The sequence below is a fragment of the Papio anubis genome, chromosome 1, assembly GCF_008728515.1.
Source record: "Papio anubis isolate 15944 chromosome 1, Panubis1.0, whole genome shotgun sequence".
NCBI classification, from domain to species: Eukaryota; Metazoa; Chordata; class Mammalia; order Primates; family Cercopithecidae; genus Papio; species Papio anubis.
In genome coordinates, this window is record NC_044976.1 from 202629104 (window position 1) to 202644572 (window position 15469).

At 39.5% G+C, this 15469-nt stretch overlaps 1 protein-coding gene across 3 annotated transcripts in view; it reads right to left on the minus strand.

The window, feature by feature from the left end:
- Positions 1 to 15469, minus strand: part of PCNX2 (pecanex 2) — a 304697-nt gene that overhangs the window by 149313 nt on the left and 139915 nt on the right. For all 3 annotated transcript variants that reach the window (XM_021931429.2, XM_021931434.2, XM_017953734.3), the window contains exons 20-21: positions 5526 to 5667; positions 822 to 999 (exon numbers count right to left, since the gene is read on the minus strand). In XM_021931429.2, coding sequence (XP_021787121.2) covers positions 822 to 999; positions 5526 to 5667 — 320 coding nt within the window. The remainder of the gene's footprint in view (positions 1 to 821; positions 1000 to 5525; positions 5668 to 15469) is intronic.

The window sequence follows — 15469 nt, forward strand, 5'->3', positions numbered from 1 at the left end:
TGAGTGTGAACACCACACAAAAGAGGTTGTATCATCACTGAGTTTATTTACCAAGAGTTGTTCCAAATTTATTTCTGTTTCTGCTTACAAATCTAGGTTTCATTACAGTGATCAGGCTAGATATGGTCATGGAGAACCCCCAAGTATCCAGAGGATTTTATTTCTCTCCCATTAACTAAACATTAGATACAAGTCCCATATATTTGCCTGAATTATAAGTAGGATTTCTCATTGCCCATGTATAAATTTGCTCAACAGATGAAATCTTGACTTCAGACAAGCTAAGCATGTTGGAAATACTCCAAGAGACCCTGCTCTTGCGTACCAGTTCTTTAAATTTACTTCAAGAGGCAAAAAGAAAAGAGAAGAAAAAAGGAAGGAAAGCAGGAAGGCAGGAAGGTGGGAAGGCAGGCAGGCAGGCAGGCAGGAAGGAAGGAAGGAAAGAAAGGAGGCAGAAAGGAAAGGAGGGAGGGAGGGAGGGAGAGACTAGAGAACTTGGTTGCTAATCTTTCATTCATAGCATTTTAAGATCTAGGGAAGTTTTATAATAAGATTGTTAACAGAGAAGAAGGTAATAAAATTTCGAGTCACACTAATGGCTAATTCATTTTAATTAGTGATTTTTAGCAAATAACATGGCATACTTACATTCCACGGGCAATTTTCCCCAAATGGCAGCCAGAGTTTAACATACATGTATAATTCAATTTCATATCCTCCCATAATTTTTTAATAAAGAATAAGTTTTAAACTCTTAAATCATTTGATGAGAACAGCTCCCTTTAAAATGTTAAAATGAAGAAAATAGCTAATTCACTTGCCTTGCTAAATAAAATGGACACCATGAAGAAATCCAGTAAGAAGCTCTCTGAAATATCTTTGTAGTCAAAGTGGAAAAAGATGACAGTGAAGCTCAAGTTAATAAACTGGTAAACTGGGTTGCAAAATGAAGTCCGCAACAGTTTCATGCCAGCAATGATCATCAGAAAAATGTCCCAGCTGTTGGAAACAAAAGAAAAGATGCAGTTAATGACAGCATGCACACTGCTAGGTGAGCTTCATTCGCTCACATTTCTCCAGAACTGATGGTGCATTACGCACTTCACAGGCACAAAAAGTCAATCTAGGGGGCTCCGTTATTGTCTGTATTTTACAGGGGTATAAACTGAGCATCAAGGAATTTGAGAAACTTGTCTAAGGTCTCAAAGGGGCAGAACATAAACAGAAATTCAGTCCTGAGTGACTCTCAAGCACATTGTCTGCCATTACAACAGACGTTTTCTTTCCATCACATGCTTTTCAAAGTCCCTCATGTTCTTCAGCAAGGGCACAGAGCTCCTTCTGAGCTTGTCTGAATTCACTACTGCAGTGATGATGGACATTTCCCAGAAAGCCTCGTGCCAAATGAGAAAACAGGCAACATGCTGCCCCTGCTAGAGTCAGCTCAGTGTATGCCCCTTCATGAGGAAAGAATCCAACTGGAACAGTGACATAACAACAGATAGGAAATTCCGAATAGAGAAAACAATCCAGTATCTTCATAAAGCCTTTTCTATTTCTACATATTAACTTCTAATGTTTCTCAGCATATTTGTCATCCTAGTGAACATAGAGTTTCTGCTCTCCCTTTTTGTTGTTTAAAATTATATCATCAATGTTTTCTTCTCCCATGGAATGGGCCTTTTCAGTTAAGGAGCTCAGCAAAACAGTTAGGTGAAGAAATACCCTTCTAAGATTTTGCTTTGAGGACTGAAGTCCTGAGTGCTCTTGCCTAAGGGGTTAGGTTGTTATTATCTACCCACGTAGGGAGTATGTGTCATGTGTACAATTCTCCAGATGATAAGGTCAACAATGAACAATCCATCTTGAGATTGGAGGGCAAATGATCACATCACAAAGTAGCCCCAGAGAGCAGGCAAGTGCCTTCTTGAAGGGCCTGGCTTTCTGAAGAAAGGCACTGCACATTTTCACCAGATTCCCTCCAATTCTAATGTGCTAGGATATTTGGCAACTGCAAGACAGAGGTGGGAAAATTTCTAGAAGATGGTTGCACTTGTAAGAGAGAGGCTTTCTTTCCCTGGCTCAGTAGAGAAAACTAGGGCCACGCCTCCATTTCCCTAAACCTAGAAGAATCTTAGACTCAGGACCCTTAGCAGCATTATGAATATCTTATCTCAGAATGAGGTTATTTAAGAAGTACAAAATTGTCATTTTTGTCATAAAAACATGTTGGAAATTCCATATGCCTCAATCTGCTGTTTTTTGTGCCTTCAGACCTAGGACTGCATCTGTTTCCACCTTGCTCCAGCATGTGTGAGGTGAGGTTTGCCCAAGGCCTTGTACGGCAGGCTTGGATTTGGCATCTGAGAAAAACTAGCAATTGATTCCAACGCATACTTCAGATGGGGAAGTTTGTCTTTAGCCTCAACCCAGAGCCCTCAGTGTTCCTGCAGCAAGGCTGAACACTGCTCCATAACTGGCCTTCCTTTTCCAGTGCGCAACTAATAGCCCAGGATGAAAATACAGTAGGAAAAAATGACTTCAGGTCCATTTGCCTTTGACAACAGCCCAAGGTACAAAAACCCCTGTGGGATAGCCAAAGCCCTGTGGAGAAACCCCAGTGATAACGTATCTGAAGACTTAGGGATATTTTGGTTTCCAGGGCAGACTGCTGATTTTCTGGGTGATTCGGGCAAAATCCAGATGAGAAGCAAATCTAACTTTCTGTTTCTGTGACCAACGTTCCATGACCTGCATCCATTTGATATTTAGTAGGGATGACTGGTTCAAGCTGAGGGAGATTTTAAGGACTCATGTGCATGACTTTGATAACACTGCAATAGGAACGGCTACCACTAATGGCTCATAGATCATTGTATACAGCAGGTCCTCAAATAACGTTGCTTCATTCAATGTTGTTTCAGTATAACATCGATGGGAAAAAAAAATGGATTCCTGGCCAGGACCCCACTGTCAGTGTGGAGTTTGTACATTGTCCTCATGTCTATGTGGGTTTTTCTCCGAGTTCTCTGGTTTCCTCACACATCCCAAAGGTGTGCACAGTAGGTGCTCTGATGTGCTGACGTGGACCAGTGTGAGTGTGAGTGTGGGTGCGAGTGTGTTCTGCAATGGGAGACGTCCTGTCCAGCATGGGTTCCCACTGGGCACCCTGAGCTGCCAGGACAGGCTCCAGCCACTCGATACACTGAATTGGAATATTTGGGTAAATAACTATCTTACTTGTTTGTATTCATCTTTCCTAAATGTATGTATTATTCACATTTATTTCCATGTTTAACATTAGAAGTGTTTTGGTCTTTATTTAGAAGTTTGGTGATGTTTTTGTGACCAGAAATATGCTATGGAACTTAACTCTTGTTTCTATCAATTAGCCTGTAGTAAAATTTGTTTTATTTGGTTTTGTATTGGTTTTGATTAAAGTCACAGTTTTCAAGAACTTATCCAGGATGTTACGTGAAGATACACCACACTTAGCTGAAGGTTTTATAAAGGCTGAGGTAACAATTGGTGAGCAATGCCCTGGAACAGATGGAGAGAATCCTCTTAGATTCTCTAAGAAACAGAAACACCTAACAAACACCTAACAACATACCCCAGTTCACCAACTCATTAATTTACCAAACCCCTACTTGGTTGTTCATGCATTCATCCTTCTAACACTTACTAGTGGTTTGCTATTGAATAGTGGAATAAGAAACAGTGCCTGCTGTTGAAAAGTTCACTCTGTGACTATTTAGTACAATGGTTCTCAAAAATCACAGGGAGGGGCTAGGCTTCTCTAGTTTAGAAAAGGTCTCAAGGTGATACTGATACAGGGTTTCCTGCTATCCTGTTTGAGAACAGTTGGTCTAGTAGGGTGCCTGAAACCTCAAAAAATGTTCTGTTTTTAATTGTACAGATGCATCAGGAATAGAAAGGGATTTCTAGTTCTGGGTTCTGAGTGAAACAATTGCTGATGTTATCATCTGGGCGTGGAGGATATTCAGAGCTATATAGGTAAGGTGCACCTTTCTGACTTTAGTGTCTAGGAAAAAATTACAGGGGATGGAGAATAATATTACTTCCAAATGGACCCTCCCTGAACTGTTTATTTGACTCTGCTGGAGTCTTAGCCCTTGCATCTGCCTTCTCTAACAACTTGGCTTCAACCCCACAGGCTTAGCTCAAGGTCCTTGTCCTGAAGTCGAATACAGAAAACTTGAAATCCTTTAGCTGGATTTTCCAGAGTGGCACTGATACCTTCTTTGCTACTCTGGCTTTGAATGTGTGTCCCCATTCGAGAAACTGAGGCTCTGCCTTGTTCTTGGGGGGAGTCACAGGGTCAACTAGGACTGTACCACACTGGGAATTCCTGCCCTAGAGAAGCTCACGATGTTCTAATTCTGACCATCTCCTAGATCGGGTCCCACCTAAACTGTATAAGGGGTCTTAAGTCCAGCTATCTGCTTTCTTAAATCCAGTGAGAGTAATTCTCATCCCTGAATTTGAAGTCTAGAATTTTAAGTATCAAAGGACATAGAATTCTTGCCCTGATCTAACAGAAACAGGTCTGGACTAGAAGGAAGGCAGAGTCCAATCAGGACAGGTTATGGGATCATTTCATTTAGTGTCTGCTTTGTGTGACTATGAATCTACTCAAAGTCCAACAGAGTATTAAAATGCCTTTTATCTTAGCCTGCTCAATCTTTGGAGAATATTAATTAATTTGTCCTCATGACATCCTGAAAGGAAGAGCAGGTTTGAATTAGTACGTTTGGGATTATGCATTAGGGTTGACTTGGATACATAGTGTTTAAGCAACGTGACTAATGAGCAAATCTGGGAAAGAATCTCTTTTATATCCTTCTACTCTAACAACTTCTTTGACCAGCAACTTTCACCTTTCATCAGAATGACAAATCTACAGACTATCAAGGAGATTTCCATGTTGTAAATTAAGAATTAATTTTAATATATGAAACCAGTGACTTGACTGTACATTGTTAATGCTTTGAAAGACATGGGCATCTTGACAGTATGAAGTCTCTGTGCCAGTGTTCAAATTACAAGGCTTCTCTTGATAAATTCAGAGACAGCAGTGACAATGATTAATTTCCCCCTCCCACAAGCACAAAATGATAGAGTATTTGCTAAATGAAATGACACGAGGCAGTTCATAAAGCTCTAAGCATGATGTTAAGAACTCCAGGAATCCTGGACTCACACTGTGCTTCCGTCTTCTTATTAAGGCTCACTGACTAAGCTTCTGCAGGATGATTTTCAAATCTACTGACATTTACTCACAACATCATTTCAAGCAGATCTAACTTCATTTGCACCCCAGTCACTCTACAATAACTGTCTAGCTCCAGTGGGTTTTGAGTAAAAGACCACCATGGCTTATTTTTACATGGCCAATAACAGTCGGTAAAGGTTGGCTTCTTCTGCAAACTGTTTACAGAAAATTCACTCAATATTGAAAATGTGACCCAAATCATTATGAGGATAAACCATTAACCACTTACTGGGTACCAAGTCTCCGATGATTGCTTATTAAAAATGCATCAATAGTGAGGGCATTCAAAATTAGCGCTGGGTACAAGATGTATTTTTCAAAACACTGAAGCCAAACATAGAGTCTTTCAAACCACATTAAATGGGCGACATCTGAAAGAAATATAAAAACCACTTAGAACAACCACCGGTCAAAGTATTTTTCTTTAAGTAGAGGTAATAATAACTAATATCCCCCCACCTTTAATTCAAAAGCTGCTAATTAAGAACTCATGATACTAGACATGATATACCATACCATTGTTTTCCAGGCAGCAACTGTTAGCTTTACTTCTACACAGTTCATAAATAATAATATCCATATAGTAATATAGGCCAGCATCCCAATTTTTCAAGTCAATTGATTTCTTCATACATAATTTACTGAGACCAATGAATGGGCTGTCACATAGCATCATCATCTTAGAGTAGTAAGGGTGGAAGGTGAAGGATGAAGAGTTGGAAAAAATCCCATATGTCTATCTCCTTTTAAGCTAGGGTTCACTTCTGTGGCTGAAGCTAGTTTCTGGGCTTTCTTCTCTCTTTTTAATCTTTAAACCACAAACAAATCCCTGGGCAATGTATGCAAATAAAACACAGCTGACTCCCAAACCCCAGCCACTATGAATCTATTACCTTCTTCTGAGTGCTTACAACAAAGGAAGTACCATAAAGATTGAAGTCTATTCCCATTAAGGGCAAAGGTTTTAAGTTAGACCAACCTGGATTTGCATTCACTCTCTACCAACCACTAGTGAATGACCTTGAATTATTAGCTTCATCTTTTTGAGCCTTAGTTTTCTGTGTCCTGACCATCCTCTGAGTCTGCTGAGGGGGAGGAGGTCCCTTCTGCCTCCTACTCCTCATGGCAGGAGATGGGCTAATGAGGAATGCATGCTTGCCCATCTGGGAAACCGTGCTTTTCTCTCTGGGGAGGAGGAGCAGCTGGTCTGAGTGGTCAGAGCACAAACTTGCTTAGGTCACATTCAAGGGTGGGGAAATGCTTCATCCCTGCCTCTCGGATCTGGAACGAGAGCCAGGACTCTTCTCTGCTTCCCACCTTGAGGACGGCGCAGCAGGTTCAGGCCCAGGGCCCTCGAGTAGGCCCCTCTCATTCCCTGCCCCCTCCTCTCTGTCTGTCAGTAACTGGGAGGCTGCAGTGGGCCCCCATCCACCAGCAAATGAACCATCTCTGCTGTGGGCTTCATGCTGTCCACAGCAAGCCTCAAAGCCTAAATCTGCAAGGTGGAAGGCAACTCCATTACACTTCTGGAATCACATTCTTCAACAATTTATAGTGAAAAAACAAACAAACAAACAAAAAACTATACCCTACGATGACCTAGAGTTAAAAAGAGTTATGTAGTTTTTACATTGGGTTGCACAAGAACAACTCACAAAAGAGAAAAAGTTCAAGCTGGCAAAACAGCCTGTTCCTTCCAGTTCTCTTATCCAGGATTAGCAGACAAATTGTTTCCGGTCAGCTTCACTGGGGCTCTACATGACGGATCACAGGAAGTACCATAGACACACACACACAACTAGAAACTATTTTACTTTCTACTAGATATGGCTCATATTTCTGTGTAAGAATATATCATCTTTGTAACTCAAAAACATAACTACTTTCATTTGATTAAAAATATTAACACAGACCGGGCGCGGTGGCTCACGCCTGTAATCCCAACGCTTTGGGAGGCCAAGGTGGACAGATCAATTGAGGTCAGGAGTTCAAGACCGGCCTGGACAACATGGCGAAATCCCGACTCTACTAAAAATACAAAAGTTAGCCAGGCATGGTGGCACGTGCCTGTAATCCCAGCTATTCTGGAGGCTGAGGCAGGAGATTCACTTGGACCCAGGAGGCAGAAGTTGCAGTGAGCCGAGATTGCGCTGCTACACTCCAGCCTGGGTGGCAGAGCGAGACTCCATCTCAGAAAAAATAACATATATATATGTGTGTGTGTGTGTGCGCACGTGCGCATATGTATGTGTGTGTGTGTGTGTGTGTGTATATGAAGAGAGATTTGTCATTCAGAAATCTTACTTGAAAAGAATTCATTCGAATGGGCTAGGAATGGTGAGAATAGATAGAGTGAAAGTCCTTCAAGATATTGGAAATAAAGTATTAGGAGAATAAACACTCCAACAATCAGCTTAATAAATAGAAGAGACAATGAGAAATCATCCAGATAAAAATAAAAAGAAATTTTAGTGCCAGATGAAACAGGGAGGAAGAGTGGGAGGAGAATCAAGTTCAAAGAGCAAGGATGTTGGGTAGGAATTCAATGTTGAATATTCTTAATGGACAGAGTATAATTTTTTCTGGAGTGGATTTGGAAGTGTGTTATTTCACAATGAATGTTTTATACACAATAAAGCCTAGGTATATTAGACATTTTACATATAGATTAAAGGATTTTAATCTGTTGTGAAAGTATATGAAAATTTAAAAAAATCTTCAAGACCCCTCCCAGCAAATGACTTTGACCTCTACTTTCTAGAGAAAATAAAGTCTATGAGGTATAAATTCCCTCCAACTACGAATTCATTTCTACTCATATCCACTTCTGGCTCCTCCTGAAGCCAAGCTCCACCAATGTCCTGCATCCTATGCTCCTGCCTTCTTGGTTCAGTAGCCACTCCCTGCCTTATCACTAGCTCTTTCCCAAGGCAAATTACAAGATCCCAGTCTTCTCTGTGTGGAAAACTCACCTTCCACCCTGAACCTCCTTCTAAAGCTCACTTTGGCCTTTTCTGTACTTCTCAGCTTCTTGGAAAGCTTGTCAATATCTGATGTTCCCACTTCTGTGTCTCCCACTTACTGGGAACACCTCTGCCCCTGGGTATTTGCGGCTACCTTTGCCCTGACCTGCATGTGGCAGGGCCTCCTGTGACCTCCAGATGGTCAAATAACTGATGCTTCTCAGTCTCTCTTACTGGACTTTCGTGAGGCATAAAACATCATTAAATCCTTTCGTCTTTTGAAAACTCGCTCTGCCCTTAGCTTCCCCATCCCACCATCCCTGACCTTTTGCTCAAACCTTTTGCCCTACTCTTCTCCCATTTCCTCTGTCATCTCCTCTTCCCCTATCCCTGGTCATCGGCTTTCCTTCTCCTCCTGTTATTTTTCTTATCCTCTTGAGCTAATGTCTTCAACACCCGTAACTTTAATTATTACTTCCATGCTGATGACACTCAAATCTGTAACTCACTATCGCATCTTTCTCCTGGACTTCAGATCTAAATAATCAACTGAATAGCTTCATCTGATGTCCCAAAGGAACTTTCAAATACAACATGTCAAAAACAGAACGATGTCGACCTGTACACAACTTCTCTTCCTCATACATTCTTGCATTCTCTTAGCCATGCAGACAATAACCCATCCTAAACCAGCTCTTCTCACTTCTCATAGCTGTACGTTGAAATCACTTCAGGGCAAAGCTGCAAAACACTGTCCTAAATGGTGATTCTCAAACATCAACATGTAAATAAGTCCCTTGTTAAGATGCAGAGTCTGATGCAGTAGGTCCAGAATGGAGCCAGACATTCTACATTTCTAATAAACTTCTAGGTGATGTGAATACTCCTGAACCTCAGGGAATACTTTGAGGAACAGCAGAGCCAGCAGTACCAGCATCCCCTAGGAATGTGTTACAAATGCAAATTCTCAGATTCAATCCTAGACCCACTGAGTCCGAAATTCTGTGGATTGGGCCCTGGGCAAGGAATCTGTGTTTTGACAAGTCCTACAAATGATTCTGATACATGCTCAAGTTTGAGAACCATTTTCTGGAAAGTCTTCCTCTATACATGGAGATTAAAGGACTGAAGGACTGTGTTGATTCCATGTGCTTACTCTGCATATCTATTCCTTCTTTTCTGTCTTCTATGCTCTTAATCACTTTTGTCTAAAAAATTATAATTCTCTTTTATGCAGATAAACTGTTTCCTAACCCAGCCAGATGTGTACACTGTATTCCAATCCTTCTTATCTGTCTACTTGAGGACTTGTCTCTTGCAATGATCCCCCATTCTCCTGCATTACTTGGGTTTTTTTCTCTTTAGCGAATCATTCTCATCAGAAAAAAAAAATTGCTATAATATCTTCCATTAAAAATATGCCCCAAGTCTAGGCAATATAAGGAGACCGTGTTTCTAAAGAAAGTTTAAAAATAAGCTGGGCGTGGTGGTGCTTGCTTGTAGTCCCAGTTACTCGGGAGGCTGAAGTGGGAGGATTGCTTGAGCCCAGGAGGTTGAGGCTGCAATAAGCTGTGATTACACCACTGCACCCCAGCCTGGACAACAAAGCATAGACCCTGTCTCAAAAACATTAGAAAAAATACCCTCTTTTGGCCCTATATTTTCCTTCAGATGCTGGTTATTTTCCAGGTAGTACCTGGAAAATATTTTCATTTTTTAAAAATGTAGCTACACTCATTTTCTCAACAACATTATCTTTCTTTTCTTTTTAAGTTTACTCCAGTCAGGTTCTCATCAAAACTAGTTACAGAGTACATAATTAGGTGTAAAACTGATAGGTTATCAGGTGTGCATATAGCAAGCTTCAGTAGACAATGACAAAGAATTGTCCAAAGGTATTGTGCCAATTTACACTCCTGCAGATGGTACACGAGAGCTCCTTTTTGTTCCACATCTTTGCCAAAATATTTTCTCTCTTCTTAATTTTTGCCATGCTGGTGCATGTAGAGTGGTATCATATTATGGTTTGATTTTACATTTCTTTAATGACTTATGTAGACAAGTATGTTTTTACATGTTTACTGGCCATTTGGATGCACACTTTTGAGTTCTTCATTCTGTTGCTTGGTTCTTTTTCCTATTGGATTATATATCTTTTCCTTATTGATTTTTGGGAGCTCTTTATACATCCTAGATACGAGTTTTTAGCCAGTATATGTATGAAGAAAATCTACTCCCATTTTATGGTTAGATTTTCATTCTCTTAATAGTATCTTTTACAAAAAAGAAATACATAATTTTAACATGTTCCAATTCCTTCATGCCATCACTGTACCCTGTGAATTCTATAATTTTAGTAAGTGTCACATCATAGAGTATTCATTTAAATACAAATCTTCCCACTAGATTCTGAATTTGTTAAGGGTAGGTACTATGTACCTACTAGAATGTCTGCCAGAGAGTTGGGGTTTGGTAAATGTTTATTACCTTATCATTTTTAGTGGCTGAGGGAATTCTGGATAATTACATTTAACAGAGGGTCTAGGAAAAAAAAAAACAGTCTTTTTGAAGTACTTTTCTGATCACAAAATAACAAAATGTAACTATAACCTATTAAATGACATTTCCTATTTTAATCTCTCATAAAGTGCAATCAGTTACAGCTAAGTTTCTTTCTGTACAAAATTACTCGTTCTGATTTCTCAATTTATAAAAGATCAACAGTGTCAGATTAAGGCCATCACATCAAATGCAATTCAGCCTGCTTATAAAAATACATTTACAGAGTTCTATCAACATTTGTCACCAATTCAGAGAGACATGACAACCTTAGCTAGATTCCTGCCAAAAAAAATGTAAATGAAGAGAAATATAAGCCATCTCTTCCCAGTGCTATTAGAAAAACATATGAATTAAAGGAAACATTTGAGTGGCTGGGTCATCACTGTAGAACAGCCTGGGCACCATTTGGATGGGGGAGTAATTACTAGATTTTCAAAAGCTTGTCACATTTACTTTTAGAAAATGACATTTTCCAGTGAGTGGAGATAGATTGATTTGAGTGGAGGGACATAATCCCATTACAGTCTACGAGGATTTACCACAGGTCATGGTAACAAAAGTAGGTTTTTCATAAGAATTTCAGTTTACTCATCTCAGAAACATATAAAGCAATGAATTTCAAATAAAAGAGACAGCACTGATAAGCTCTGAATTCACTATCCATGTCTTTCCAAATATTTGAGAGTGAAATACTTATTCAGTGAGATTCTAGCCGTCTGAACTACGGGGGTGGTGTGTGTGTGAGCATGTGAAACTATGGTCGACCCTTGAACAATGGGGATGTTAGAGATACCAACGCTTGCACAGTCAAAAGTGCAAATTTAACTTTGAGTCCCCAAAAACTTACTACCAGTAGTCTAAGGTTGATCAGAAGTCTCACTGGTAACATAAACAGATGATTAACACATACTCAATCTGTTATATGTATTATATACTGTATTCTTACAATAAAGCATGCTAGAGAAAAGAAAACGTTATTAAGAAAATCACAAGAGAAAATCTATTTCCCGTTCATGAAGTGGAAGTGGATCACCATAAAGGTCTTCATCCTCACCATCTTCTCCTTGAATAGGCTGAGGAGGAGGAGGAGGAAGAGGAGGGGTTAGTCCTGCTGGCCCAGGGGTGGCAGAGGTGAAAAGGTGGAGGAAGCGGAAGGGAAGGCAGGAGAGGCAGGAGCACTAGGTATAACTTACTGAAAAAAAAAAATCTATTTGTTAAGAGGACCACACAGTTCAGACTCGTTCGTGTTGTTCAAGGTCAACTGTGTATCATAGACACAACTTTAAGGCAAGTGATTAAAACATTTAATCTTTAGGAAGACTTGGACTGTAAGTACCATTCTGCTATCTGACATTAGAACAGTATTTTGTTGGCAGGCCCTGCATTCTATATGGCCACAATAACACATATGGAGATGGGCTGAGGCCAGGGATCTTTACGAGGTGATAATTGAGTCTCTACTTAGAAGCAAAGCAGCTATAAAGGAGCTCTACATTGGACTATCGAAGGGAAAAAAATCTTCTAGGGAACTGGACACCAGTTAATTCATAAGTTACAAGACCTTTACTATTATTTTTATAGGAACAGGAGAGTCACAAAAAAAGACTGAGTTAGAAACCAGGTTGAATTGCTAATTCAGCTCTAGTTTACTGCCCACGGTACTTCAAAGGAATGAAAGTGACAGCTGCTGACATCTAAATGTCATATAAAAATTACCACATGCTTTCCATGGATTAATTCTGCATCTCTAGATAAGAGGACAGCATATGTGTTTACACTATGAACATACACCGGCAAGCAGAAATGAGAAAAAACATTTCAGGTAAAGATTCATCCCAAGGCATGGTTTTCCTGGTGAGTGTTGAGGACAACATCTAGCCAAAGCAGAGATGAGAAAAGGTGAGGAAACAAGTTACAATAAATATCAAGAAATGACAGAGTAGAGAACAAATCCCAGAGATCACCAAGCCCCAACTTTTTATTTCAGGTTCCGTTAATGCGGCATATTGACAGGATGTTAATTTCACTTTTTTTTCTTTTCTTTCTTTTCTTTTCTTTTCTTTTCTTTTCTTTTCTTTTGAGATGGAGTCTCACTCTGTTGCCCAGGCTGGAGTACAGTGGCAGGATCTTGGCTCACTGCAACCTCTGTCTCCCAAGTAGCTGGGATTACAAGAGCGTGCCACTACGCCAGGCTAATTTTTTGTATTTTTAGTAGAGATGGTGTTTCACCATGTTGGCCAGGCTGGCCTTGAACTCCTGACCTCAAGTGATCCACCCACCTCAGCCTCCCAAAGTGCCGGGATTACAGGTGTGAGCCACCATGCCCGGCCTTAATTTCACTTTAATTCTTACTTATCTTAGAATCCTCCTACCAATCTCAGCAATTTATTCTAATGACATGCTTCAATCTCTAGATGAGGAAAACATTTAACAGATAAATGGAACTCATATTGAATGTTTATAGCTGGAAGTAAAAAGGGACACAGTGAAAGATGAATCATAATGTAAGAAGAAGCTAAAACAAAAGTGTAAGTCCAGAATTCTGATTCCTCAAAGATTAAACTTACTCCTTTCATATACAACCACCATGAAAAGCTAGAAAAAGGAGAGACTGCGCATGCAGCAGCATGGTAAATGTGCTCCCTGCATCCCCAGATTGTGTCAGGGTTCACACAAAATAAAGTTAAAAAGAAAATCTTCGCAATGATATTTTGTAACTGCCTTTCTGTAATGTCCCAAATATGCAAAGAGACCATAAAAAAAAAATCCTTTAGCATGATTATTTCTCTTTTCTCTGGAATATTAGGCTCTTGAGAAAAAGAATGAAAACTAATTATACCATTTACAAGTTTATGTGTAACTCATTACAATTAAAAGCTTTAAATTTTCTTAAAGGGTTTTCGGGGTTGTGTTTTGTTTAGACTCTTTATGCTACTAAAGTAAGTTCGTCTCCATAATTAAAAGTTAGTAAAAATCCTCAGGATGTTTTCAGCTTTAGAAAGACAATCTTCACCAATTCAAACCTTGAATTAGGATTTAAGTTGCAAGGATGCAGGGCTTCCTGCTGTATATGGGCCAGATGCATTTCAATGAGGGTGCAGCTTGAATCAACTCTCCCTGGTGTCACCCCTGAGGCATCTAAGGCAGAGAGACTCTGCAAAGTGGAATGAACACATCTGTGCTGTTACCATCCCCTTATTATAGACAATTGCTTTTTTCTGTAAGCTTTTCTCACTCTCATCTGTTTTCCTGGGTCAAATCTCAGCTGTCGTCAAGTTCTTAGCACTAACATGTACACATGTTGTTTATTCTCTAGAAATAGGCTTCACTGACAAAACCAGTAGCACGAATGGAGGGTAAAGGAAGTCACATCATCCTTGCTGCTCAAAGCCCTTGATCTCTGTTTAGGATGAACCCATGGTCCATCATTTTTTCTTTTTTAAGTAAGCGAATTCAGGGCTGCCCATGGCCCAGTCCCATGTCCACAATCCTCTTCCACCACTTATCCTTAGACCTCAATTTATATATTTTTATATATGTATATAAATATATAGATGTATATATAAATATATATGTATATAAATATATAGATGTATATATAAATATATATGTATATAAATATATACATATATATATTTTTTAACTCCATTTCCTTTACTTAGTTGCAGTGCTATTCTGGTTTCTTTCTTCTTTCTTCATTTTTAAAAACATTTTAAATCTTTAATACATCTGCAAATTCATTTGATACAAAGTCTAACTCCAATTTTTTTAGTGTTCATTTCCCCAAAACCACTGATTTTTTTTCATTAGTTCGGTGGGAATAAAAATGTATCCTTCACATTTCCTCAAAAAGCGGGAGAAACTTGGCAGAATCAGTGTGGAATGTGCCTTCTCTTCTTGACAGAAAGGTCCTCAATTAACACAAAAGCATAATAATAATATTTAAAACTGAAAAAGCAAATGGAACCACTTGTACATTTTTTACATGAAAAAGGTCAGACCAGCATTTTTACATGAAGAGGGCTAGGACAGAATTCCAAATGCTCTCACTGTGGCCACAGGGTAGACAGAGCCTCTCGACAGAACAACCGTCTTGCCAACAGCAAGGACAACGTGCTTACTTTTGCATCCTCAACGCCCAGAACAGTGTCTAGGACATAGCAGGTGCCCAATAAATGTCCAATTCAGAAGAAATCCTCCCTCAAGGAAAGTGTAATTTGTATGTTATTTAAATTACAAGGTTACTTAAAAACACCAATTCTATTTTCTCCATGGCATATCCATATATTATCCTATCATAGAGAGTTATGAAGGTTAAGCTCCTTCTGATAAGATTCCAACAGACCTACTTTAGGGAGACTGAGTCAGGGCTCACCACAGTGGCCACAACAACTGCAGCTAAGAACTAACATCATTCTTCAGAATGGTCTCTTTAGCCCTTCCCATGTTTGTTGTGCTAATAGCCCAAAGTCACTGTGGGACCATCGTGCATACATTGCATGCTATATATTAAAACTTCCTGATTTTTAGTGTTAGTTTTTTAAGTATCCCTCCCACTACTGACCATTCATTGTAGCTCCGTATTGCATTAGGTTTATCAGTAGTTTAACAGAATCCTAATGGGTCTTGGATAAACACCCTGTGGCTT